Source organism: Oncorhynchus masou, chromosome 28 (genome assembly GCF_036934945.1).
Source record: "Oncorhynchus masou masou isolate Uvic2021 chromosome 28, UVic_Omas_1.1, whole genome shotgun sequence".
NCBI lineage: Eukaryota > Metazoa > Chordata > Actinopteri > Salmoniformes > Salmonidae > Oncorhynchus > Oncorhynchus masou.
In genome coordinates, this window is record NC_088239.1 from 52,704,210 (window position 1) to 52,730,310 (window position 26,101).

The following is a 26,101-nucleotide window of genomic DNA, read 5'->3' on the forward strand; positions in this document are numbered from 1 at the left end:
GTCCTTCAAGTTTATGTAATTACTAAAACCACTTCTGACACCATGTAGTATTATCTAAAATAAGGATGCACGACAACAAGGTTTTAGCGCCAGCATGTTTACTAACCTAACCCTCGCATGTCATACATAGGTACAGATACCCCAAAGGACATCATACTACACTCAGAGCACACCCGGAATCTTAAAATGTTTAGCCAGTCATTTGTTATGCTAACAAGCTAGCAAAAGCATCAACTTCTGTTAGACAGGCGAAGCTCTAGTACGCTCAACTGAAATGATACCGTTCGTTTACAGTATACTAAAATGAACTAATAGTATGTAGTATGTTAGGATGGGTATTCGAACACAGCCATTGTTTTGTGTAGTTTAAGGGTTGGGAAGTCCCAATGATAACAGATAGCAGACTCCTTTTCATATTTTTTTGTATTTCACCTTTATCGTGGACCTTCACCGCATAATTAAATCAGGATCCCAACTTAACTGCTAGTGGCTAATCAAAAGATTGACAGCAACTACTACAAATGAAATAGAACCCCAATGATAAGTAACCAATCAAATTTGTGTTGTCCAGATAAGGCGGGTACTCTCGAGGGGGGTGTGAACTCTATTGGTTAGTGCTATCCGGGATTGAACCCCATTGGCGTGAACAAGCTCTTGATCCCTTGTCACTAGTTACCACATCCACAAAGTCAAAAATGTATGAAACAAAATTGAGCTTTTTGGTCTTAATTTCAGAATGAAACATAAGGTTAGCGGTGGTTAAGGTTAGGTTTTAAATCTGATTTTAAGAAGATAAATTGTAGTAATAGGCGGGTTTTAGCCATGATTATGACTTTGTGGCTGTGGTAACTAGGGACAAATATCATGTCGACTGACTTCCATGTGTAAGAAAAACGTGATGCTGGTTATTGCACGGAGTTGAAAGTACGATAAAATTGGTGAGCTAGCTAATAATTGAACCGAATGGATGACTATTAAAAACAATAGTGGTTTATACGACTATTCATAAACTGTACAAGTGCCTGCTGTCACTCAAGTACCATCGGTTCAATGGTGGTACGTTAGTTGGTGCTTGTCTCGTGCTCTTGAATTCCGTAGCTTAGCTAACAAGCTAATGTCAAATACAGTTTGAGACCTGGTTTGATACTTTGTCATCTCTTAGGCCTTTAAGCTAACAATATAACCACCTAACGTTAGAGTAATCTGCATCTTTGGCAGTGTTTGCTTCCTATGTTATAAATGATTCCTAGTTAATTTCCCATCAATACTGACAGCGTTACAATTGACATTGTTGGTAACAAATACTCCACAGATAGGAAAGTTAACTAATAAGCGTGCACTTGCTTTAATTAGCTGTCACTTCTAGTGGTCGAACTTACTCTTGCACAATCAGCAGAATGTTTCAGTCTACACCACGGCAGCTTATACATTTATGTGAAATCGGTGTATGTGCTGTTAGGGTTCAAAGCAGTAATACAGTGAGACAGGGGATTGGCAAGAGCAATGGCAAATCTGAAACCACGACATGGATTAGAAGACGCATGGGCCTGTTGTTATCATGGCTCCAGAGATCGGGGGTGGGCACCAGTAAAAAAGTGGCGTCTGACAATAAGAAGCAAGACTTGCTATCAATTTTTGCCAACCATTGTAGCTTTGTGACAGGCCAGAGGCTTCGACGCGCCTATCAAATTGGAGAACTTTACGCAAACCTGTACTCAGAGCGAACTAGGTGGACTCTGGTAGGAAGCATATGGCGTCGACTCCAGAGCAAGCACGCTTCCACGGGGAAGCTTGTGGCTGCACTGGCGGGTGTCTTCCTGTGGGAGGACGAGAAGGTCCGAGATGAAGAACTACACAGGTAGAGAGAGACATGCTGTTACTTCCAACTCTAAATGAGAAACATATTGTTGTGCATATAATTGTACACTGTTATTTGCCCAATTGTTTACATAATGCAGGTGTGGAATGTTAGGACTACCTTTACTTCAACCTTGTCCTGTAATGTGAACTCTTAACTCTGCTCACTTCCAAAGGTGTGGACTAGAGCTCCAAGCTTTGGAGTCAGTGAAGAATCTGAGTGCATCCTCAGAGAAGGCTGAAGGGCAGGTGGAGACAGGCTGGGAACTTGTCATGGAGAAGAATAATTTCAAAGTGTGGAGGCGGCCAATTGAGGGAAGCCACTTATGTGAATACAGAGGTAAGCCTGCATTGTCACACATCTTTGACACCCAGAATATGCAGTAAAACTTTCCTTTGTGACTATATGGTGTGTCATCATTTCATCAACCCTTTGATGTAGATTTGCACTTTTCCATTTTCTCTTTTTGCTTTGATTATCATCTACATGTCTGAGTTTAATCAAGGGCTGACCCCATTTAGTTGACTGGTCGATAGGCTGTTGGTTGTCCAAGATTTCTATAGTCGAGCAGTAGCAAAAAAGAATGGTGTACAAGACACCTGTCTGAGTGAACTGTTGAGGCTGTGGGGATGGCACTAGGGCAACAAAACAAATATCATTGTTGACCAAAAAACAAAAATGGTCAATGCGCCCAGATGCTTATTTGAGCTATTCTTGCCATAATATGGACTTTGTCTTTTACCAAATAGGGCTGGCTGTCTTCTGTAAACCACCCCTACCTTGCCACAACACAACTGATTGACTCAAACGCATTAAGAAGGGAAGAAATTCCACAAATGTATTTTAACAAGGTGCACCTGTTAATTGAAATGCATTCAATGTGACTACCTCATTAAGCTGGTTGAGAGAATGCAAAGGGTGGCTACTTTGAAGAAAATAAAATATTTTTTGAAATATTTATTTTAACTTGTTTTGGTTACTACATGACTCCATGTGTTATTTCATTGTTTTGATGTCTTCACTATTATTCCACAATGTAGAAAATTGTAAATAAATCAATAATAATAATAACTCTGGAATGCGTAGCCTACTAATTCCGTGAGCAGCAAGCCTCACAACCACATGTTGGACAAACAACTTCACAAATTCATCAGTTTTTAATCTTTGCTATGCTGTAATGAAGCTTTACACTTTTTTTCCGTTAGACCAGCCTCTGTTATTATTTATAGTTGCGGGTGGCCCGTCAGGAAGTCCAGGATCCAGTTGTAGAGCGAGGTGTTTAGTTCCAGGGTCCTTAGTCTAGCAATGATATTTATTGGCGCTATGGTGTTGAACGCTGAGCTGTAGTCAATGAATAGCATTCTCACATAGGTGTTCCTTTTGTCCAGGTGAGAAAGGGCAGTGTGGAGTGCGATTGAGATGGTGTCAGCTGTGGATCTTGTTAGGGCAGTATGCGAATTGGAGTGGGTCTAGGGTTTCTGGCATGATGGTGTTGTGAGCCATGACCAGCCTTTCAAAGCACTTCATAGCTACTGACTTGAGTGCTATGGGGGGTAATCATTAAAGCAGGTTACCTTCGCTTTCTTGGTCACAGGAACTATGGTGGTCTGTTTATGTACATATTACAAATTTGGTCATAGAGAGGTTGAAAATGTCAGACACTTGCCAGTTGGTCTACGCATGTCCTGGTAATCTGTCTGTCCCAGCGGCTTTGTGAATGTTGACCTGTTTAAAGGTCTTGCTCACATCAGCTACGGAGAGCGTGATCACACAGTTGTCATGAACAGCTGGTGCTCTCATGCATGCATCAGTGTTCCTTATCTCGAAGCGAGCATAAAAGGCATTTAGCTCATTTGGTAGGCTCGTATCGCTGAACAGCTCGTGGCTGGGATTCCCTTTTTAGTCCATAATAGTTTTCAACCCCTGCCACATCCGACGAGCTACAGAGCCGGTGTAGTAGGATTCAATCTTATCCTGTATTGACACTTTGCCTATTTGATGGTTCGTAAGAGGGTATGGCGGGATTTCTTATAAGCTTCAGGATTAGTTTCCTGCTCCTTGAAAGCTTCAGCTTTAGCCTATACCTCGTTGAGGATGTTGCCTGTAATCCATGGCTTCTGGTTGGGAACTGTACATACGGTCACTGTGGGGACGTCATCGTCGATGCTCTTATTGATGAAGTTGGTGACTGAGGTGGTGAAATTCCTCAATGCCATTGGATGAATCCCGGAACATATTCCAGGCTGTGCTAGCAAAACAGTCCTGTAGCATCTGCGTCATCTGACCACTTCCGTATTGAGCAAGTCACTGGTACGTCCTGCTTTAGTTTTTACTTGTTAGCCGGAATCAGGAGGATAGAATTATGGTCAGAAAGTTCCCAACCACTCATAGTGCCGCTTCTGGATGAGCATTTTCTTGTTTAATAACACAGCTCGTTGAGTGCGGTCTTAGTGCCAGCATCGGGTTGTGGTGGTGAATAGACGGCTACGAATAATATAGATAGTGTGGTCTACAGCTTATCATGAGGTATTCTACCTCAGGCGAGCAATACCTCCAGTCTTCTTTAACCTAGTGTTCAGAGTTTGCTATAACCAATTCATTGATGTGATTATGATATGCAGGCCCTATTGGTCTCGTGCATGCAATGCATATATGTGTCATGGAAAGAGAGCAAGGGTTGGGAATAGGGAATGTTTTAACTAAACAAATGAGGGATTTAAGTAAAATAACTCAATTGATTGGACATGATTTGGAAAGACAAACACCTGTTTATATAAGGTCCTACAGTTGACAGTGCGTGCCAGAGAAAAAAAACAAGCGATGAAGTCAAAGGAATTGTTCATAGAGGTTCAAGATAGGATTGTGTCGAGGCACAGATCTGGGGAAGGGTACCAAAACATTTCTGCAGCATTGAAGGTCCCCAAGAACAGTGGCCGCCATCTTTCTAAAATGGAAGAAGTTTGTAACCACCAAGACTCTTCCCAGAGCTGGCCGCCCGGCCAAACTGAGCAATTGGAGGAGAAGGGCCTTTGTCAGAGAGGTGACTAAGAACCTGATTGTCACTCTGACAGAGCTTCAGAGTTCCTCTGTGGAGATGGTTGTCCTTCAGGAAGATTTTCACATCTCTGCAGCACTCCACCAATCAGGCCTTTATGGTAGAGTGGCCAGACGGAATCCACTCCTCAGTAAATGGCACATGACAGCCGCTTGGAGTTTGCCAAAAGGCACCTAAGGACTTTCAGACCATGAGAAACAAGATTCTCTGGTCTGATGAAACCAAGATTCAACTCTTTGGCCTGAATGCCAAGCATCACGTCTGGAGGAAACCTGGCACCATCCCTACAGTGAAGCATGGTGGTGGCAGCATCATGCTGTGGAGATGTTTTTCATCAGCAGGGACTGGGAGACTAGTCAGGATCAAGACAAAGATGAACGGAGCAAAGTACAGAGAGATCCTTGATGAAACCTACAAAGGGGGCAAAGGTTCACATTCCAGCAGGACAACGACCCTAAGCACACACCAAAACGATGCAGGAGTGGCTTTGGGACAAGTCACTGAGTGTCCTTGAGTGGCCCAGCCAGAGCCCAGACTTGAACCTGATCGAGAGACCTATAAATAGATGTGCAGTGACACTCCCCATCCAACATGACAGAGCTTTAGAGGATCTGCAGAGATGAATGGGACACACTCTTCAAATACAGTAGTGCCAAGCTTGTAGCGTCATACCCAAGATGACTCAAGGCTGTAGTTGCTGCCAAGGTGCTTCAACAAAGTACTGAGTAAAGGGTCTGAATACTTCTGTAAATATGATATTTTGTAATTTTTTTTCTACATTTGCAAAAATTTCAAAGCCTGTTTTTGCTTTGTCATTATTGGGTATTGATGTAGATTGATGAGGGTGGAAAAAACAACTTTAATCAATTTTAGAATAAGCCTGTAAAGTAACAAAATGTGGAAAAAGTCAAGTGGTCTTAATACTTTCCGACTGCAGTGTAGTTGACTTGATTAAAACACGTAGGATGTGTCCTATATATGGAAAAATACACATTTTAAAATTTCGACCAATCGATTGTATGAAAGAACAGATTTCTCTTTTGTCGGAAATCCCTGGTGTCATCATTAAGACCCCTTTCCCTCATCTTTTCAGTTTGGGGTACTTATAACGACGTCACCCCCCGACAGTTCTTCAATGTCCAGGTACTAAGCTAGTTTCCTTTATGCTAACTGTCTAAATTGCTAAATTCATTTAATGCAACAAAAAAAAAACATTTGTGTGAAAGAGGAAACTTTGTGCTTTTAATGAACCAGTAGAGAAATGTATTCTGTAGAAAAATGGGTGGTGTCACCTGTACAAGTGACTTGTGTGTAGATTCAGCACCAGATTCCCTGTATGTTCATACGCTCCTCTTGCGTTTGAGTGTCTATGTCCATATTTAGCTCTTGTTGTTGTCTATTTACCCAACTCCGCTTGGTGAAGTGTAAGGTTTGTGTTCAAGTATGTAGCTCTAGGTGTTGTATGTGCATGCTATATTACGCCTCTGCTCCTCTCTTGTCTCATGCTCTGCCCTTTGCCCCAGTTGGACATGGAGTACAGGAAGACGTGGGATGCTCTGGTTCTCAAGCTGGAGGTGGTGGACTGGGACGTCAATACAGGCTCAGAGGTTGTGCACTGGGCCACGCGTTTCCCTGTAAGTTTCCCCTGCAAACTCACACACTAGAAATGCAGAACTCGTGCTTATCATCAGTCATGCACTTATGATAAACCTCAGTGGTTTCTCTCTGATGTTACAAAGTAACATTTGTTTACTGTTGTGAGTGCTTCATGTTCTTGCCTTGCTCATGATGCTCTAATTTGATTATTACAGATACTTGCAAGCAGACAGTTTAATGCAAAAGAGAGCACTGAATCCAGTTTCACACAGATATGAGCTGGTGAAGGGTAGGCTATCAGGAGTTTTATGGTGCTTTCAAGACAACTGGGAGCTTTGAAAAATACGAGGTCAAATCATGACGTCAGTGATCTTTAGGTCAGAGCTCTACAAAGAGGCCCAAGTTTGCGATTTGGAATTCTGAGTTAGATGACCGTTCCCAGTTGTTTTGAACATGGCATTAATGCTCAGTTCCCACATATGCTGAGCACTTGTTGGCTGCTTTTCCTTCACTCTGCGGTCCAACTCATCCCAAACCATCTCAATTGGGTTGAGGTCGGGTGATTGTGGAGGCCAGGTCGTCTGATGCAGCACTCATCACTCTCCTTGGTCAAATAGACCTCACACATCCTGGAGGTGGTTTGGGTCATTGTCCTGTTGAAAAACAAATGCTAGTCACACTATAACGCAAACCAGATGGAATGGCATATCGCTGCATAAAAATCAGTGTCACCAGCAAAGTACCATCACACCACCACCTCCATGCTTCACGGTGGGAACTACACATGCGGAGGTCATTTGTTCACCTACTCTGCGTCTCACAAAGACATGGCAGTTTGAACCAAAAATCTAACATTTGGACTCATCAGACCAAAGGACAGATTTCCACTGGTCTAATGTCCATTGTTCGTGTTTCTTGGCCCATCAAGTCTCTTCTTATTATTGGTGTCCTTTAGTAGTGGTTTCTTTGCAGCAATTTGACCATGAAATCCTGATTCATTGTCTCCTGTGAAGCATTATTTGGGCTGCAATTTCTGAGGTGCAGGTAACTCTAATGAACTTATCCTCTGCAGCAGATGTTATTCTGGGTCTTCCTTTCCTGTGGCGGTCCTCATGAAAGCCAGTTTCATCATAGCGCTTGATGGTTTTTGCGACTGCGCTTGAAGAAACTTTCAAAGGTCTTGAAATTTTCCGGAATGACTGACCTTCATTTCTTAAAGTAATGATGGACTGTCATTTCTCTGCTTATTTGAGCTTGCTATAATATGGACTTAGCCCTATTTGGTTAGACCATCTTCTGTACACCAACTCTACTTTGTCACAACACAACTGCTTGGCCCAAATGCATTATGAAGGAAAGAAATTCCAAAAATGTACTATTAACAAGGCACACCTGTTAATTGAAATGCATTCCAGGTGACTACCTCATGAAGCTGGTTGAGAGAATGCGAAGACTGTGCTAAGCTGTCATCAAGGCAAAGAGTGACTACTTTGAAGAATCTTAAATAGACAAATCGAAATGTATCTTATAACACTTTTTTGGTTGCTACATGATTCCATGTGTTATTTCATAGTTATGATATCTTTACTATTATTCTACAATGTAGAAAATTGTAAATAAATAAATAAATAGAAACATTTGAATGAGTAGTGTCAACTTTTGACTGGTACGGTGTACATTTTTTTTTCTCAGGATTTTGGAAATTCTCCTGCGAATGTATTTACATATCAGGCGACCCCACATGGGTCCTAGCTTGGGAACTGCTGCAGTATTGTATTTTATGAAGCAGAAGCATTGTTTCCTTGAATAAGGGCTGTGTCGTAGGTCAGATGGCAACATGTTGTATCCTACATTTTATATTGTATTTTTGATTTGTTGGATTATCTTCCCACAGTATCCCATGTACTCGAGGGACTATGTTTATGTGCGTCGCTACAATGTTGATGTGGAGAATAATCTGATGGTCCTGATCTCCAGGTGAGGGTTGACTTCATGTAAAATAGTTCTATTTAAATACAAATGTGAGGTAATTTTGTATCACTTTTTTTCCCACACTCAGATGCTTGGAATATTATTTTTTACTCTCCCTCTTCTCCCTTTCTCTACTTTTTTTTGTGTCATTTAGAGCAGTTCAGCATCCTGGAGTCCCAGAAACTCAGGACTATGTCAGAGTCCACTCATACCAGTCCAAGATGGTCATTCGCCCTCACAAGTCCTTTGATGAGGTGAATAGAGAGGCCCTTGAAGACAAGACAACAGATAATCTTACCCTATAGTGACGTATGATTTTTGTTCTATGCTTATTGTGTGCATGTTAGATTACAGTATCTGACCTTGTCATGTCGTCCTGACCCACAGAATGGCTTTAACTACCTACTGACCTACAGCGACGACCCTCAGACCGCCTTTCCCCGCTACTGTGTGAGCTGGATGGTGTCCAGTGGTGAGCCCTCATACTCCTGGTTTCTCTTCACTGAGCTTAATGATTATCCCCAAGTGTAAACTGGATGTAGTAATTGCTAGAATATCAAACAAAAGATATGGGATATTTACAGGAACAGCCCTCCTTATTCAAAAGGACAGCCATCTGTTCATCGTAAATGTAGGTACTGTCCGTACATAGTCAGATATTTCTCTGAAGCGACACAGCAGAAGTGCTTCACTGAAGGGCAGTTGGGCACAAAAGGAACCATCAATTCCCTGTGATCTTTACATCAAATGCAGCCACTGACAATGCAAAACTATTATATTGCCCTAACTCAATGGGAGAGGTATAGTTTAAAAAAAATATTTAAAAAATACGTTTTTTTAGCCTGCGGTAGCTGGGCTACAGTTATTGGCTGATTCTTCAGCATGACCCACAACTTGATCTGCTGGTATTGTAGCTCACTGCTTTGCTTCTTGGTCTGATTTACTTTTATCTGGATGGAGAGTCACCTTGAGTATTCAATCAAACCCTTTAAAATGGAAAAAAAAAATAGGTAATTGAGATCTGCAGTCTCCACTGCCATGAGTGTGGTTTGCCCTGTGATTGTATGTTATCCTGGTCATCAGCTTTTGCCCTCCTCACTTATAGGTATGCCTGACTTTCTGGAGAAACTGCATACTGCAGCCCTGAAGGCTAAGAACCTGGAGGTAGGGATCTATGATTATGCCAGCGCCGTGAAGTCCAACGACACCAAGCACCAGCCCAGCCAGGACCGGCTTGGGGACAACACGCACCCTGGGCAGATCTACGCCTAAGGGACTTTTTTATTTTTTTTGCAGGGTTGGGGAGAGTAACCTGCATCTGCTTGCATACAACAACCTTCAAAACACAGGCTTTTGGACACAAGGGGTGATGGGATATCAAATGAAGCTGGAATATACATACATTAAAGATGTACCGTACTTGTGCTATACTGTTGCTATTTGAGTGGTTATAATGGTCACAGCCATATTGATAACATAATTGTCATGGGAAGCTTAAACAGTACCAACAAGAGCCTTTGAACCCTTTGGAGGAAAGACTTCTCTTTTTCTGCCTGGAGAATTGCCATTGGAGCTTTCTGCCTTGAAACAATAGTGCTAGACAGCCAATATCCTGAGGGGAGAGGTGTCCATCATGCCTCCTTTTGTTAACTAGCTGCTACACCAACTAGCGAGACTGCACCAAAAATATTACCCCTATAGAGATGTTGCCAAAGCATTGTTTCTCACTCCATCCACCATGTCTGCTCATTTCTTCCAGCCACCTTGTGTGTTCCTTATTTGGTCATATCCGCACTGAAATAGCTCGCTGTGGAGGCTTAGCTACATGCATGCATGCATAGTTTGTTTATACAACCGAGAAAGGAGAACATCTATAAATAAAAACGCTGTGATACCAGGATCTCAAGGAACATGCTTTTTAGCTGAATTCCCTGGCACATTGACTTCCACAGATGAGTGGATTTAAGGGATATAGTGGTATTTGTTTCACGTTATGGGATTAGTGATGTTTTTGTCTGTAGAACTGAGGTTTCTCACTTCTTTGTCTGTGACGCCTTGTCTGTGTTTTAAACTGCCAGGTCACCTCTAACAGCCTTCTGAAGATTACCAGTGTCTTCCTGTCCAAGGTGTCTTATGGCAACTGCAAAATCCTCTATGGGGCAAATGCTCTTGCTGGTTTTTGTTTTACAAACATTGCAGTTCCCCTCCACTCGTCCATGTTTTATGCCCTGATCCAAAAATTCTATGAAAAATAAGCATGTGTTCCTGTGCCACCTAACTATCTGCTTTCCAATGTAATGGATATGTACATTATCCAGAGTGACTTACAGGAACAATGAGGGTTAAATGACTTGCTCAAGGTCACATGGACAGATGTTTTTCACCAAGTCTGCCCTGGGATTTGAACCAGCTACGTTTTGGTTACTGGTCCTACACTCTTAACTGCTAGGCTACCTGCTGCCCCCATGACTGTGACTGAATAACTGTACTTTGTCCTGAGTACAAGGTTCAAAGTAATGGAACAGGCATTATTAAGACAGACTGCTTGATAGTTTGCACTACAGAGGAAGATGTTTGTGTTTGCTCAGCTGTTACTGTACCTTCACAGTGAAAGTGGCCTTACTAATAGTAGTGCAACACTTTTTTTCTATTACTGATGAGCTTTGGAAGGCACGTGTTTAGTAACATCATGTGCCCTTTGCATCCTTGTGTGTGTATATGTCTAATATATTTAATGTTTTTTTTCCCCGGTCTGATATATTACCTAGTTCCTTCTGGTGGACCAAGGGGCATGAATGTGTGCTCTGTGGGATAGATTAAAACAACATGTGACTTTTCTATTTACAGCCTGACAATCTGGTACAATTTGAATTAACACCCGTTTCTGTGTGATATTTTTTTTTCTGTGTTGCTGATATTGATTAAAACAGGGGGGGTTTTCAGTAAAAGTTTCATGAATTTATGGTTCCAGTATACAGTACATGCGTGACTACAGTACATGTGTGACTGCAGTTCCATGAAACAGATTGTTGGTAGTTCACCATTACTCAGTTAAATGTAAAAGTGCATTAAAAACAGTGGTGGATAAATTACCAAATTGTCATACTTGAGTGAAAAATACCTTAATAGAAAATGACTCGTGAAAGTCACCCAGTAAAATACTATTTGAGTAAAAGTATTTGGTTTTTAAATATACTTCAGTATCAAAAGTAAATGTAATTTCTTAAATATACTTAAATATCAAACGTGAAAGAATTAATAATTTCAAATTCAATATATTAAGCAAACCAGGCGACACCATTTCTTGTTTTAATTTATAGCCAGGGGAACACTCCAACACTGACATTGTTTACAAAATAAGCATGTGTTTAGTGAGTCCGCCAGATCAGAAGAAGTAGGATGACCTCTTGATAAGTGCTTGAATTGGACCATTGTCCTGTTCTGCTAAGAATTCCAAATGTAACGAGATCTTTTGGGTGTCAGGGAAAATATATGGGGTAAAAAGTACAATATGTTCTTTTAAGAATGTAGTGAAGTAAAAGTTGGAAAATATAAATAGTAAAGTACAGACCCCAAAGAACTACTTCAGTATACTTTAAAGTATTTTTACTTAAGTACTTTACACCACTGATTAAAAGTTGCTATTGAACTATGGTAAGGGTAATTTTGTTTAATTCCTTGGCTCCCAAATTAAAATGGTATCCACAAGTCCATCTGGCTCTGGGGAAGTAGATAAATGGCCTTATTTCCAAAATCCCAAACCATCCCTTTAAAGTAACTTACTCTCATGAAGTCTGAAGATTGTTTGCCCACTCTTACCTTTGGGATAAACACACTTATTTTCTGTCTGAGGAAAAAACTGTTCAGTTAGCAGTATATAACTGTTTGAAATGTTGTGAGAGGAAATGGCCTCTAATTGAGCTTTTTGTTTTGAGATGGTCAGTTGTAGAGCTACTGTATGCTGAGCATAAGAAACTTCGGTTTCTATATTGAAATACTACTGCATGCAATGTTTTGAGAATGTCCACCTTGTGATTGTAACACTTTCTGGTGTGCTATCAATTTGTCTTTCTAGACAACTATGTCACCTCCTGTAGGCCACAGTGGTGTATTATATAAACCAAATCTCTTTTTCAACATGTAGTTGAACACCTTGTGTATGATTTCCAGAAGTTGATTCCTTAGAAATTGTGTAAAAGAAATTGAGAAGAACAGGAAAATCTATGAAACCAGGAAATAAGTTAGTTGCCATGTTGAAATGGAGCAACAAATCAGATTCAATAAATCCATTTGAAGTATATTGTATTTTGCCTTAATCTTTGGCTACACTATAATAACTTTGATGAAAAAGCCTTTAGAAATGCTATATAATGTGTTAAATGTTTATTGAAATGCATTTCTTAAATGTTAACAAGTAATGAAAGACTAATGTATTATTAAAAGGTTTTACAACATTATCTAGCTCACATGCTTTAGCTAGTGCAGTGCCATTGTCTTCATCAGCTAACGAGTGGTGCAGCGGTCTAAGGCCCTGCAGCGGTCTAAGGCCCTGCAGCGGTCTAAGGCCCTGCAGCGGTCTAAGGACCTGCAGCGGTCTAAGGACCTGCAGCGGTCTAAGGCCCTGCATCTCAGTGCTAGAGGCGTCACTACAGAACCTGGTTCGATTTCAGGCTGTATCACAACTGGCCGTGATTGGGAGTCCCATGGGGCTGCGCACAATTGGCAGCGTCGTTAGGGTTTGGCCGGGGTAGGCTGTCATTGTAAATAAGAATTTGTTCTTAAATTTAACTAGTTAAATAACATTTTAAAAAATCAGCATATCCTGTCCTTTAGGGCCGCCATAACAATAATTTTACCTAGGAGTCATTCGTCAGTCGTGCTGTTTCTCCTGCAATGCCAAGCTGCTCCTTCCTGGATGTGTTTTATTTATTCCGCTCAACCTTCTTTTTGTAAGATGGGTGCCACGTACCCCCAGTGGCCAGATCGGTGTTAGCCCGATACCCTAGTCTTTTCAGGACACAAATGTACTTCTCTGCCAAAATGAACAATCGTTATGGACATTTAAATCTTAGCCTCCCGCCCCACTCTGACGTTCTGCTATGAAATGCCTAAACTCCTATACAGTGTTATATGTAGACAACAGATGGCTGAAGCAGGTCCAGGATGTGAAACGGTACAAATATCAAACCACATCCACTGGAAATGTGCAGTGTGATCATGTATGGCATTCGTGACCTACTAAAGAGGGCACAGCCTGTATTCAAACTGCAACACGCATTCGGATCACCTTGGTCTACAAGATCATTTTTCCTGGACAAAGAAAGCAAGGTTTGGTTTTTATGGCATGATGGAGGAGATAAGTGGGTAAATAAAACATTCTCTGTCTGAGCGGGAACGTGGTGAGTTCTGTTTTAGAGGGGGAAAGCCATTTCCTCATTGCTTCCATATATGAGGACATTGGATGTTTTACTTGTGCTTAGACTGAATCATCTGGTTGACAAACCCAGTTGATACAAATCATAAAGCATTTTATGATGCAAATGAACCATAAAAGTGAAGAACGTGTACCTTTGGATAAAACTTCTTTGAACATTAAAATCAGAGGCTGACAATGTTTTTGAGAGTTTATTCAAATTAGCGACTGTGATCTTAAGGTCATTCCTTTCACACCACCCAGAGACTGCATTAAATGCCCCCCATTGTGAATTCAGACCACAAAACTGGATAAAAAGAAAGCTGAGTATACGTGTGAAATCAGCCTACATGCCCATTATCTCTGGGATTGAAAACTTGTTGGCATAAGTAACATTGTGCCAAATGACATGATAAATGAATGTCTCAGCAGTATGGTTTTCAGAGCCAATATGTCCACAGTCTTGAGTACTTTGATACCGTGAAGTCTGACGACCTGGTGGAGATTAAAGTGCCTTAGTCAAATGTGGAGACACTTGCGCTAATTGATTGTGGCCATAAATCTGCCACGCTGCAACCAGCTTGTAGGAAACCACAAAACTGCTTTATTCACAATAATTCAATAAGTCTCTCTCCTTTTGTCCTGTCCAATCCCTGTCCATTTAACACTGATAAATTCATTTAAAATTCATAGATTCACACAAGTCTTTTTGTTTGATTTATTTGGACCCACAGAAACAACATACTTGTGAGAATATAAGGGGTAAAAATTGTCCTTCGAATCATCAAATCAAAAATGGCTTCAGATCTTACCCAATGGAAAATGTGCAGTTGTGACTTTTGACCTCACACTAGACTAGTACATCAATGGAGCCTAATTCTCCTCTTTAAAGTGTGTACTCGTTCACCCTCAACTATTAAAACGCATTGGATGGGTGTAAGAAATATTGTACTGAAAGTCCATCTACACACACTCCGGCTATACCAATCCAACCCCTTTAAGTCCTTGAGGAGGGGTGAAATGGGCCCAACTCAGAGAAAAGTGGTGAGAATCCGAATTGGACAAAGCTCTGTCATAACTATGGATAAATATGTAGGATTTGTTTTACATCCAGTTAAGCATGTTGTGTGGAGAGTGCTCACAAGACTCCAAAGTGCTTGGCACCACCATGGACAGAAGAAGTACTGCATGGTTAGATCAAGCACAATGGGGTCCTGGGCGGAGACGTACAGCCATCTGAGGTCATGTGGGACCAGGTTCAGTCTGGTCAATTAAAGGTGGGATGGTAGAGCTAAAAAAGTAGAATCCTGTATAAAGTACATTTTGATCACTTTGATAGAAAAATGCATGACTGGAGCCAGTCAGTCCATCACGAGCGAATATTGAAATCCGCTCTAAAATCACGAAAGGAACAATCCACCACCAGAATATGCTATTTCTTGATGCTTTGGTCTTCCAACAACTCTGCTTGTGATCCGAGGACAACACCATAACTCTACAGCATTGATAGCCCAGGAGGAGAAGTGGTGGATGTCCATTGGCATCAGGGAGGGTTAGTACAGACCTGGTGAGTAATGGACCCAAATGACACCGACTTACACACTATAGAGACAGGGGAAGTGTTCGTAATACAGTGTGGCTAGGGACATCAAGAAAATTACAAAAAAGGATTAGTCATAGGTCACACTCACTGCAGTGAAAGCGGGCACCGCCCTTCCTGCGCATAGACTGCGACAAACCCCGCCCTCCCATCCTTCGTACCCCACCACATCAGATACCTAAAAAACATACATTTTCACCGTTTAACTCAGATTTTTTATATATGAATCAAAACAGAACAACAGGAAGAGTTTGTTAATGAAATTACTACTACGTTATGGGGAATCAATGAAAACAAAGTTTGGTGGAATGATGGTTATCTTGTTAAAGTACATCAATATCTCCAGCTCTTAGGTCCTCCAGCTAATGGACAAAGAATAGTCTCAATGTCCAAGGACAAAGATGGAACAGTTCGGGAACAGCAGATACAGCCATCCATATCACCAGTGTCCATCTGTAGAAATTTGCCATCTCATCAGACCTGAGACTCAACCACTTTTGACATGATGGTTCGAACCTGGTTATCGGTCACTGGACTCAGCAGTCAGTCAGTATGAAATAATGCCCTCCACAGATGGAAAACGGATGATTTCTCTAAAAGACCTGTGAGGACAGCCCCATCAGCGGGTTTGGAAATATTGTTACCTCCATTCTTTACTATATCCCCTGGGATATCTTATTGAAATGGGAAGGGTTTCAGTGATAATCAAGTTAAGCTCCAACAACTGAACCACTTTGTGTGATGAAATGATTAAAGATATGCATGCATGGAAGAGTGACTGACAACTTGTGTATAGAGCGATGGGCATGGGGTTTTGGTAACAGACTAGAAGTGAAAATAAAGGGGGGGAAATGGACTATGGAAGGTTGACATGTCCAGGGAAAACTGCACTGCAAAGATAAAGCTGTCCATCTGAGTATTTGATTGTTTCAGGTGGACAGGTGGCACGATGGTATTATGGTTGGTGGGATGGTGTCATGGTTTTTATGCATGGACATATGATTTCACACATTCTGTTTTAACAATTTCAATTTCTCTGAGTATCCTAAACTAAGGTCTTTCAAACGAAAGTATATTTTTCTAAACTATAAACCTCACAATTTATAGAATACACTGTATATTAGACGGGAGAAAGTTTCATTTGTCTCGCTTCGTCCACAGGACTTGGATAACGATCATCTTTGTCCTCTTCCACTGAAGGCAAGACTACAGAAAAGCAGAAATCCTAAATAGCTGTAAAACCAGGGGTACTGTGGACCAAGGGTCATGGAAGCTGTCAGAGGATCTCAAGACAATTAGTCAAATATAAAACATTAGAAACACTAGAACATTCAGAATTTCAATATACCTTACCTGTTATACCTCACATGTCCATTATACCTCAGCCGTCTTTGAAGCACTCCAACTGGTGTGACTGGAAAGTCACTCCCTCCAACCTGGTCTGTCCATGGAGACCCTCAGTCTCCATCCTTCCTGTCCCAGAGCCGATGGTGGGACATCCAGCTTGGTGGGGTAGAGTTGAGGGTCGTGACAAAGACCAGGTGCTCCTCTGAGCTGGGTGTCTCGCCTCGAGCTCAACTGGAGACAGACTGTCATGACTGCGTCTTCTCCAACACCACCAAAGCCCGTACCCCCAGCCCCTCCTTCAAGTTAGGAGGGGTTAGGGATTTTCTCCTCGGATAGGTGGACTGGCGAGAAGGACTCGGGCAGGGTGGGATTGTATGTGGTACGGGGAGTTTGGGGGGGTTGGTTCCGCATTTCATAAATATTAATAGAGAGTCCTCCCCTCTCTGAAGGGGCAGATTCTTTAATTTCGTTAGAGGGGGAAGTGCTTTATTCACTTAATGGCTTTTATTAGTGGCCGGTCTTCAACTCTTTCATTACCTAAAGTGCTGCTATAATTTACAGAGGGGAAGGGTGGGGGAGGGGCACTGTCCCAAGGAGCATCGCTCATGACGCTGTTGATCAGCCAGCAAGTGCTCTGTCGAAACCTCTGCAGCTTTTCTCAGAAAGAGTGGCCATCAAAGACTGACAACTATCTCCAACATTGAATACGCTCTAGATAAAGTCCTCTTCATACCATTGGAGAGTTGTTACAGGAAGTGTTGAGGGCAATGCTAGGTTTCCCCTTGAAGCAGATTTTTCCTTCACCTGAACAATTGAAAAGGATACTTTCTTGTAAACACGTGTTATTGAATTGATCTGTTGTCATTGGATGACTGTTCTAAAAATGTAATTAGAGCAATATATTGAAATGCTACTTTAGAGAGAACACATTAGTGTTATCTAAAAAAGACACAAAATAAGAACCAAACATGTGGAAACATTTCAATTAAAAAATTATATATTTTTTTGTGAGCGATAAGGCTGTGTATCATAATGTATGCCTTGACAATATTGGTGTTCAGTTATGACATTACTTGGCCAATATAGTAAAAGGCAGTGAACAATTCAAAATGCACTATTTGCTGACTAGGCCATGTCCATACCCTCCCTTTCTCTCTGTACATCATAGACAGACATGCTTATGGATTCAGATAAAATCCTCCTCCTTAGAACGTGACATGCATCTTTTATTTGGTTATAAAACACTATTTTGAGATCAGATTTGATCAGGTGTGTCCTGTTCTGTGAAACATTCTGTGATCATTAATACACGGAGGCACTTTATTGAAAGTGTCCTGAGCAAATTTCCGATATGACCCTATCATGATATCCATCTAATCATGCGCCAAAAAAAAAAACTTGTCTACGTAACTGCTAACGTGTGTCAACTGGAGAGTGCTCTGAAACAAAATGGCTGATCCATCTCATACAGCTGGGTTACTACACATTGGCATTAGATAATGTATACATGCTAAAGTGCTTCAAGATCTGATGAAATGCTATTCACTAGTGGGTTATGTGTTTCTGAACAGATGGGGTAGAATGTCCCCAGACTGTGTCTGAGTGAATGAACTGATTAACCTGAATGACCACCCATGTTGGAGGGCGGGTGGGATGCCAGCCTGACTGACTGCCTGTATCATCAATGTCACATAAATCAGTGACCAACAGGCCTTTCAAATAAAGCCTTTGTATTGGACACAGTGAGACGGTCTCTGGGTAAGTAATGTGTAGTCCAGAGGGGTATACTACAAAGCAGGATAGTTAGCCAGCTAACTTGCCTACAAATTCAATATATATATATATATATATATATATATTTTTTTTAAGAAAGATAAACTTGAAATGGTCATGGTCTAATTTATTTATCACAATGAAAAGACATATCCAGTTTGAGCTTTTTTCATGAACCATAAAATCTAGTTATTTCTGGTTGTGCTGTTACCTACTGGGGACGGCCCGTCAGGAAGTCCAGGATCCAGTTGCAGAGGGAGGGGTTTAGTCCCAGGGTCCTTAGCTTATTGATGAGCTTTGAGGGCTCATCAATAAGCTAAGGACCCTGGGAGCTTTGAGGGCACTATGGTGTTGAAAGCTGAGCTGTAGTCAATGAATAGCATTCTCACAAACTCAGAATAAAAAGAAAAGGCCCTCTCACTGCCAACTGCGTTTATGTTCAGCAAACTTAACATGTGTAAATATTTGTATGAACATAACAAGATTCAACAACTGAGACATAAACTGAACAAGTTCCACAGACATATGACTAACAGAAATGGAGTAATGTGTCCTTGAACAAGGGGGGGGGGGGGGTCAAAATCAAAAGTAACAGACAGTATCCGGTGTGGACACCAGCTGCATTAAGTACTGCAGTGTATCTCCTCCTCATGGACTGCACCAGATTTGCCAGTTCTTGCTGGGAGATGTTACCCTACTCTTCCACCAAGGCACCTGCAAGTTCCCGGATATTTCTGGGGGAATGGCCCTAGCCTTAACCCTCCGATCCAACAGGTCCCAGACTTGCTCAATTGGATTGAGATCCTGGCTCTTCGCTGTCCATGGCAAAACACTGACATTCCTATCTTGTAGGAAATCACGCACAGGATGAGCAGTATGGCTGGTGGCATTGTCATGCTGGAGGGTCAGGATGAGCCTACAGGAAGGGTACCACACGAGGGAGGAGGATGTCTTCCCTGTAACGCAGTGTTGAGATTGCCTGCAATGACAACAAGCTCAGTCCGATGATGCTGTGACACACCGCCACAGACCATGATGGACCCGCCACCTCCAAATCGATCTCGCTCCAGAGTACAGGCCTCGGTGTAACGCTCATTCCTTCAACGATAAACGCAAGTCCGACCACCCCTGGTGAGTCAAAACCGCAACTCGTCAGATAAGAGCATTTTTTACCAGTCCTGTCTGGTCCAGCAATGGTGGGTTTGTGCCCATAGGAGATGTTGTTGCCGGTGATGTCTGGTGAGGATCTGCCTTACAACAGGCCTACAAGCCCTCAGTCCAGCCTCTCTCAGCCTATTGCGGACAGTCTGGGCACTGAGGGAGGGATTGTGCTTTCCTGGTGTAACTCGGGCATGCCATCCTGTACCTGTCCCGCAGGTGTGATGTTTGGATGTACCGATCCTGTGCAGGTGTTGTTACACATGGTCTGCCACTTCAAGGTAGATCAGATGTCCGCCCTGTCTCCCTGTAGCGCCATCTTAGGCGTCTAACAATACTGGCATTGCAATTTATTGCCCTGGCCACATCTGAAGTCCTCATGACTCCTTGCAGCACGCCTAATGCATGTTCACGCAGGTGAGCAGAGACACTGGGCATCTTTCTTTTGGTGTTTTTCAGAGTCAGTAGAAAGGCCTCTTAAGTGTCCTAAGTTTTTATAACTGTGAAATTAATTGCCTACCATCTGTAAGCTGTTAGTGTCTTAATGACCGTTCCACAGGTGTATGTTCATTAATTGTTTATGGTTCATTGAACAAGCATGGGAAACAGTGTTTAAACCCTTTAGAATTAAGATCTGTGACGTTATTTGGATTTTTACCAATTATCTTTGAAAGAGTTTAGGTATTCCTTTTGTCCAGGTGGGAAAGGGCAGTGTGGAGTGCAATAGAGATTGAATTATATGTTGATCTGTTAGGGCGGTATGCAAATTGGAGTGGGTCTAGGGTTTCTGGGATAATGGTGTTGATGTTAGCCATGACCAGCCTTTCAAAGCACTTCATGGCTACAGACATGAGTGCTACGGGTCGGTAGTCATTTAGGCAGGTTACCTTAGTGTTCTTGGGCTCTGGGACTATGGTGGTCTGCTTAAAACATGTTGGTATTACAGACTCAGACAGGGAGAGGTTGAAAATGTCAGTGAAGGCACTTGGCAGTTGGTCAGCGCATGCTTGCAGTACACGTCCTGGTAATCAGTCTGGCCCTGCGGCCTTGTGAATGTTTAACTGTTTAAAGGTCTTACATCGGCTACGGAGAGTGTGATCACAGTCTTCCGGAACAGCTGGTGCTCTCATGCATGTTTCAGTGTTATTTGCCTCGAAGCGAGCATAGAAGTAGTTTAGCTCGCCTGGTAGGCTCGTGTCACTGGGCAGCTCTCGGCTGTGCTTCCCTTTGTAGTTTGTAATAGTTTGCAAGCCCTGCCACATCCAACAAGCGTCGGAGCCGGTCTAGTATGATTCAATCTTAGTCCTGTATTAACGCTTTGCCTGTTTGATGGTTCGTCTGAGGACATAGGGATTTCTTATAAGCTTCCGGATTAGGATCCCGCTCCTTGAAAGCGGCAGCCTTTAGCTCAGTGCGGATGTTGTCTGTAGTCCATGGCTTCTGGTTGGGAACTGTACGTAGTCACTGTGGGGATGATGGCGTCGATTCTCTTATTGATGAAGCCGATGACTGAGGTGGAGTATTCCTCAATGCCATTGAATGAATTCCGGAACATTTTCCAGTATCAATCTGTGCTAGCAAAACAGTCCTGTAGAGTAGCATCCGCGTCATCTGATGAATTCCGTATTGAGCGGGTCACAGGTATTTCCTGCTTCAGTTTTTGCTTGTAAGCTGGATAGAATTATGGTCAGATTTGCTAAATGGAGGGCGGTTGAGAGCTTTGTATGCGTTTCTGTGTGTGGAGTAAAGGTGGTCCAGAGTTTTTTCCCCATCTGGTTGCACATTTAACAAACCGATAGAAATTTGGTAAGACGGATTTAATTTTCCCTGCATTAAAGTCCCCGGCCACTAGGAGCACCACCTCTGGGTGAGTGCTTTCCTGTTCGCTTATGGCGCTTACAGCTCTTCCCTTACACCTGTTCGCTTACAGCTCATTGAATGTGGTCTTAATGCCAGCATCAGTCTGTGGTGGTATGTAGACAGCTCCCAAAAAAATACAAATGAAAACTCTCTAGGAAGATAGCGCAGTTTACAGTTTATCATGAGATACTCTACCTCAGACGAGCAAAACCTCGAGACTTCCTTAGATATTGTGCACCAGCTGTTATTTACAAATATACATAGTCCGCCGCCCCTGGTCTTACCAGACGCCGTTTTTTATCCTGCGGGTACAGCATATAACCAGCCAGCTGTATGTTGATAATGTTGTCATTCAGCCACGACTTTGTGAAGCATAAGATATTAGTTTTGAATGTCCCGTTGGTAGTTTAATCTTCCACTTAGGTCATCGATTTTATTTTCCAAAGATCGCACGTTTGCTAGCAGAATGGAAGGCAGTGGGAGTTTATTCGATCGCCTACAACTTCTCAGAAGGCAGCCAGCCTCCCTTTTTATCTGCCTTCTCTTCACACAAATGATGGGGATCTGGGACTGTTCCCGGAAAAGCAGTATGTCATTCACGTTGGGCTCGTCAGACTCGTTAAAGGGAAGTTTGTGGTGAGCGAATCGCAGTCCTGATGTCCATAAGTTATTTTTCTCATAAGATACAGTAGCAGCAACATTATGTAAAAAATAAGTTAAAGAAAATAAGAATGTTTCATAAGAACAGTCTCTCACCATTGAAAGTACAGAGATGGAGCAGGACATACCCATGTAACTGGGGCAGGATTTTGTGAGGGAAATGTGAATGTTACATGTGTCACTGTTGTTCAACATAGTAATTACAGTGCATCTTTCAAGGCATAAACCCAATGACATGATGTAAAATAAAAGACAATCCCATAAGTCATATTTATGGTGTTTATTTGATATTTTTGAGATTCAAGGATAATACTCGATGGATTTAATGAATCACATGTCGGCATAAATGAGAGGTAAACGCAACATGGACATTCATATTTTTTCTTTTCTGTTTTTCAAATTCCAAAATAAAATTGAGAACCACAAGACACAGATGTTCTCGTGGATATGTTTGAGAGGGGTCTTCATGAGCAGCAGACTATTTCCTGTGATGAGAAAATTAAGCAATTCGGGAGTCTTTTTACTTTTTCACCAGCTGGATAACGTCCTCATCCTCCATGACATGGTCTTTTCCCACCTTCTGGGGGTTGTGTTTCACTGAAGCACCCCACACCAGAGCACTGAAAAGACAGGAAGACGGAGTGTTAGAACAATACCAACCAGCTGCAACATTGAATCATATTTGTCTGTGTGCTGGACACAGTGGCAGCTAAAGCTGCATTTAAACAGGCAGCCAAATTCTGATCTTTTTTTCACTAATTGGTCTTTTGACCAATCAGATCAGCTCTGATGTGATTGGTCAAAAGACCAATTAGAGGAAAACTTATCAGAATTGGGTACCCATGAGAATTTTGAATGTAATTGTTTTTTTTTAATGATAAATGTTATATATATAGTTTTTATATAGTATAGTTGTTTTAAAGTTCATTATTTCTTACTGATTGTGGCTTTAAATCAGTTAAATACTGGGAGTGAAACCCAGTCTTTTCAAAAACATCAACAAGATGCACAAAAGCCATTCATCAACAGTATAGTACTCACTATTTTAATTCTTTGAGGAGGCTTTTATGAATCTTCAAACAGAAGTCCTCCACTGCAGTATGTTCAGTAGGTAGAACAACTGGAGATGTGTAGTCAGGAAGCTGGCCTTTGGGTTTGGTGTATCTGGGGGACAACACATTCAAATGATTAATTCACAAAAACAACATTTATCCAAGTAGTACAAAACAGTTGTGTGTGTAATAGGAATTATGTTTCATATAGGGTTCCAATGTCCCATCTAAGGGCTGTTATGTTGAGTGTATTTCCTTACATGCGCACTAGGTGCAGGTAGTCCCACATCTTCTCCAGAAGGTCATCAAAATTCCAGCGGGAGTGGGCAGAGATGGGCACGCAGTGGGGCACCTTGTAGATGATGTCCAGCTCTTCAATGGAGATCTGGTCAATTTTGTTGAGCACATAAATGCAGGGGATGTACACTCTGGTGGGATTAAACAGAACTGTTATGTCAGCAGGTCTGTAGGGGAGCGTTGACCTAACTTTGAATGCGGTATAGCGGGACTTTGGCTTGGGGGTATAGATTGGATCCAATCATTGATTAATTGAGGATTAAGAATTTAAAAAACTAAATAAAAAATTACATCCCCGAGTTTGTAGAAGTGCTCAGCTGCTTACCGGTTTCCCTCCACCACGTCGATGAGGTCATCAGCCGTGGAGTCACTGCGCAGGGTGATGTCAGCGTTGTGGATCTTGTACTCGGCCAGGATGCTCTTCACTGCGTCACCATCCAGCTCACTCTGTGGACACTGGAGAAGGAGCAAGAAAGGAAGAACACCAAGCCCATTGAAATCAAATGAGAGGGATAAAAGAAGAAACTACTTCCAGAGATAGAGAGCTGTGAAGAGAGAGAGAAATGGGAACAGGTTGAGCTGGATGTGAAAGTGACGTATTAAACAGACGTACTGTGACGGTGAAGTTGATGCCTCCTTTGTCCTTCTTCTTGAAGCCGATGTTGGGTGGCTTCTTGTTGAGGCGGATTCCAAAGCCCTCCAGCTCGTGTTCAATCAGCTTCTTGTGGCCCAGAGGCTTTAGAACATCCAACACTATGAGAATCAGGTTGCAGGTTCGAGCCACTGGGAAAAGAAAGACCACAGTTACAAACTACCTTCAAGGTGTGATTGTGACATGTTTGTGTATGGTTCTGATGATTCACTGATGGCTCTCACCTGCGATGACCTGTCGTCCTCTACCCTTGCCATCTTTGGCCCCCTCGATGATACCTGGGAGATCCAGGAGCTTGGAAACACAAAAGTTAAATAAACATACAAATACTGAAACATCTCCTGCAAAACAACCACAAATTAAGTAAAAATTACAAGTAGCAAAAATACCAATTATCACTGTTAGTACATATTGTCCTCTATTGGACGTAAAGGAAAACGCCATCCAAAATACATATTTTGGTATTTTCTTCATTAGTCCCCAGTTGATACAGTCCCAAAATGTTTTACACGTCAGCAGTCAAGTTTTCAAGATGTTGGACTTTCAAGAAGCATGATGATGTGGAAGTGACACTTGTCTTCTTGAAAGTTCCACATAGTTTTAGAGTGGATTTTCCCTTTAAGCGGAGGTGTAGGATGCACAAAAAGTACCTGTATTTTGGCACCCTTGTAGCGGATCACTCCTGGTACTGTGGTGAGGGTGGTGAACTCATAGGCCGCCACCTCAGAGTACACCCCTGCCAGGTTACTTAGCAAAGTAGACTTGCCCACTGAGGGGAACCCTACAAACCCGATACGGGCATCACCTGTTTTTGCCACATCAAAACCTATACAACAAAGAGTGACACATTAGTATTTATTACAATATGACAAGATCTTGTCCACCTCAACTTATCGACACAAAATATGATCAACACGAGTCAGGACTCACCTTCCCCTGTGCCTCCTCCACTGCCTCCCTTTGGTGTGATAAGTTCTCTCCTCATCTTGGCCAGGCGAGCTTTGAGCAACCCCAAGTGGTTAGACGTGGCCTTGTTCTTCTGAGTCCGAGCCATCTACCCAACACAGACAGAGGATGTTTAAATCATTCATATTCAACACAATATGACAACAGCCAGAACTATAATATTAACTAGGCCTACTTGTCCAGAGCCAAGTTATTGCGATGGCTGGCTTTCGACTGACCACAAAGAAAACATTGTCATCACGACACCGGGGTGAATTGTAATCTGTCAAAGCTGGGGAACTCCGGCGTGGTTCTATACGTACCGGCGCCGGTTAGCATGCTACTGGTGTTTAAATATATTGTTGGCAGGGTAACAAACTAGCTAACGTTAGCTAGCTAATTTACAGTACCCACTAGCTTACATTAAAAGCACAATAACACACAGCTATGCTCAGACTCAGGTGTCTGACATCATATTCTGGTTCTATTAAAATTTTTAAAGGAGAAATCCATTGTAAGGCCTTGATTAGCCAAGTTACATTTAGCCAACTAGCTAACCATCTAGTCAATTGGCCAAACAAAATGTGATTCACAGCTAACGCGTTAGCTAGCATTCGCGACCGTTAACGAACTTACCTCGGCCTCAATTTCTGCTATTTTAGCGAGTAAACTCATCTTGTAGCTGGTCCTTAGATGATATCACTATAACGAGTAAACAAGTTTAATAGCAAAGTTTTAAAATGTTGAAGTTTTATCACGCAATCATACAAAACTAGCTAGCAACAGCTAGCGCCCATGCTTTCAACCTGTGGCTGGGGTCTTGGCGGCTCTCGCGAGGAGGAAGAAGGAAGCAAACCAAAGAAA

At 42.1% G+C, this 26,101-nt stretch overlaps 2 protein-coding genes across 2 annotated transcripts; one reads left to right on the forward strand and one right to left on the reverse strand.

Annotated features, from left to right (window-relative positions):
• The first annotated feature begins 65 nt into the window (after positions 1 to 65).
• On the forward strand, positions 66 to 10,380 carry LOC135517888 (stAR-related lipid transfer protein 7, mitochondrial-like). The gene is made up of 8 exons (XM_064942566.1): positions 66 to 1,858; positions 2,034 to 2,197; positions 6,007 to 6,056; positions 6,437 to 6,547; positions 8,404 to 8,486; positions 8,635 to 8,734; positions 8,868 to 8,952; positions 9,586 to 10,380. Exons 1-8 carry the CDS (start codon positions 1,398 to 1,400, stop codon positions 9,750 to 9,752), a joined length of 1,221 nt encoding a protein of 406 aa, XP_064798638.1. The 5' UTR covers positions 66 to 1,397; the 3' UTR covers positions 9,753 to 10,380.
• Positions 10,381 to 22,556: 12,176 nt separating this feature from the next.
• On the reverse strand, positions 22,557 to 26,091 carry drg1 (developmentally regulated GTP binding protein 1). Its single transcript, XM_064942567.1, has 9 exons — positions 25,874 to 26,091; positions 25,223 to 25,346; positions 24,943 to 25,118; positions 24,517 to 24,586; positions 24,254 to 24,423; positions 23,966 to 24,096; positions 23,604 to 23,771; positions 23,333 to 23,455; positions 22,557 to 22,911 (listed from the first exon to the last, which is right to left on the reverse strand). The coding sequence occupies exons 1-9, from the start codon at positions 25,910 to 25,912 to the stop codon at positions 22,812 to 22,814; spliced, it is 1,101 nt and encodes a 366-aa protein (XP_064798639.1). The 5' UTR covers positions 25,913 to 26,091; the 3' UTR covers positions 22,557 to 22,811.
• Positions 26,092 to 26,101: the final 10 nt, after the last annotated feature.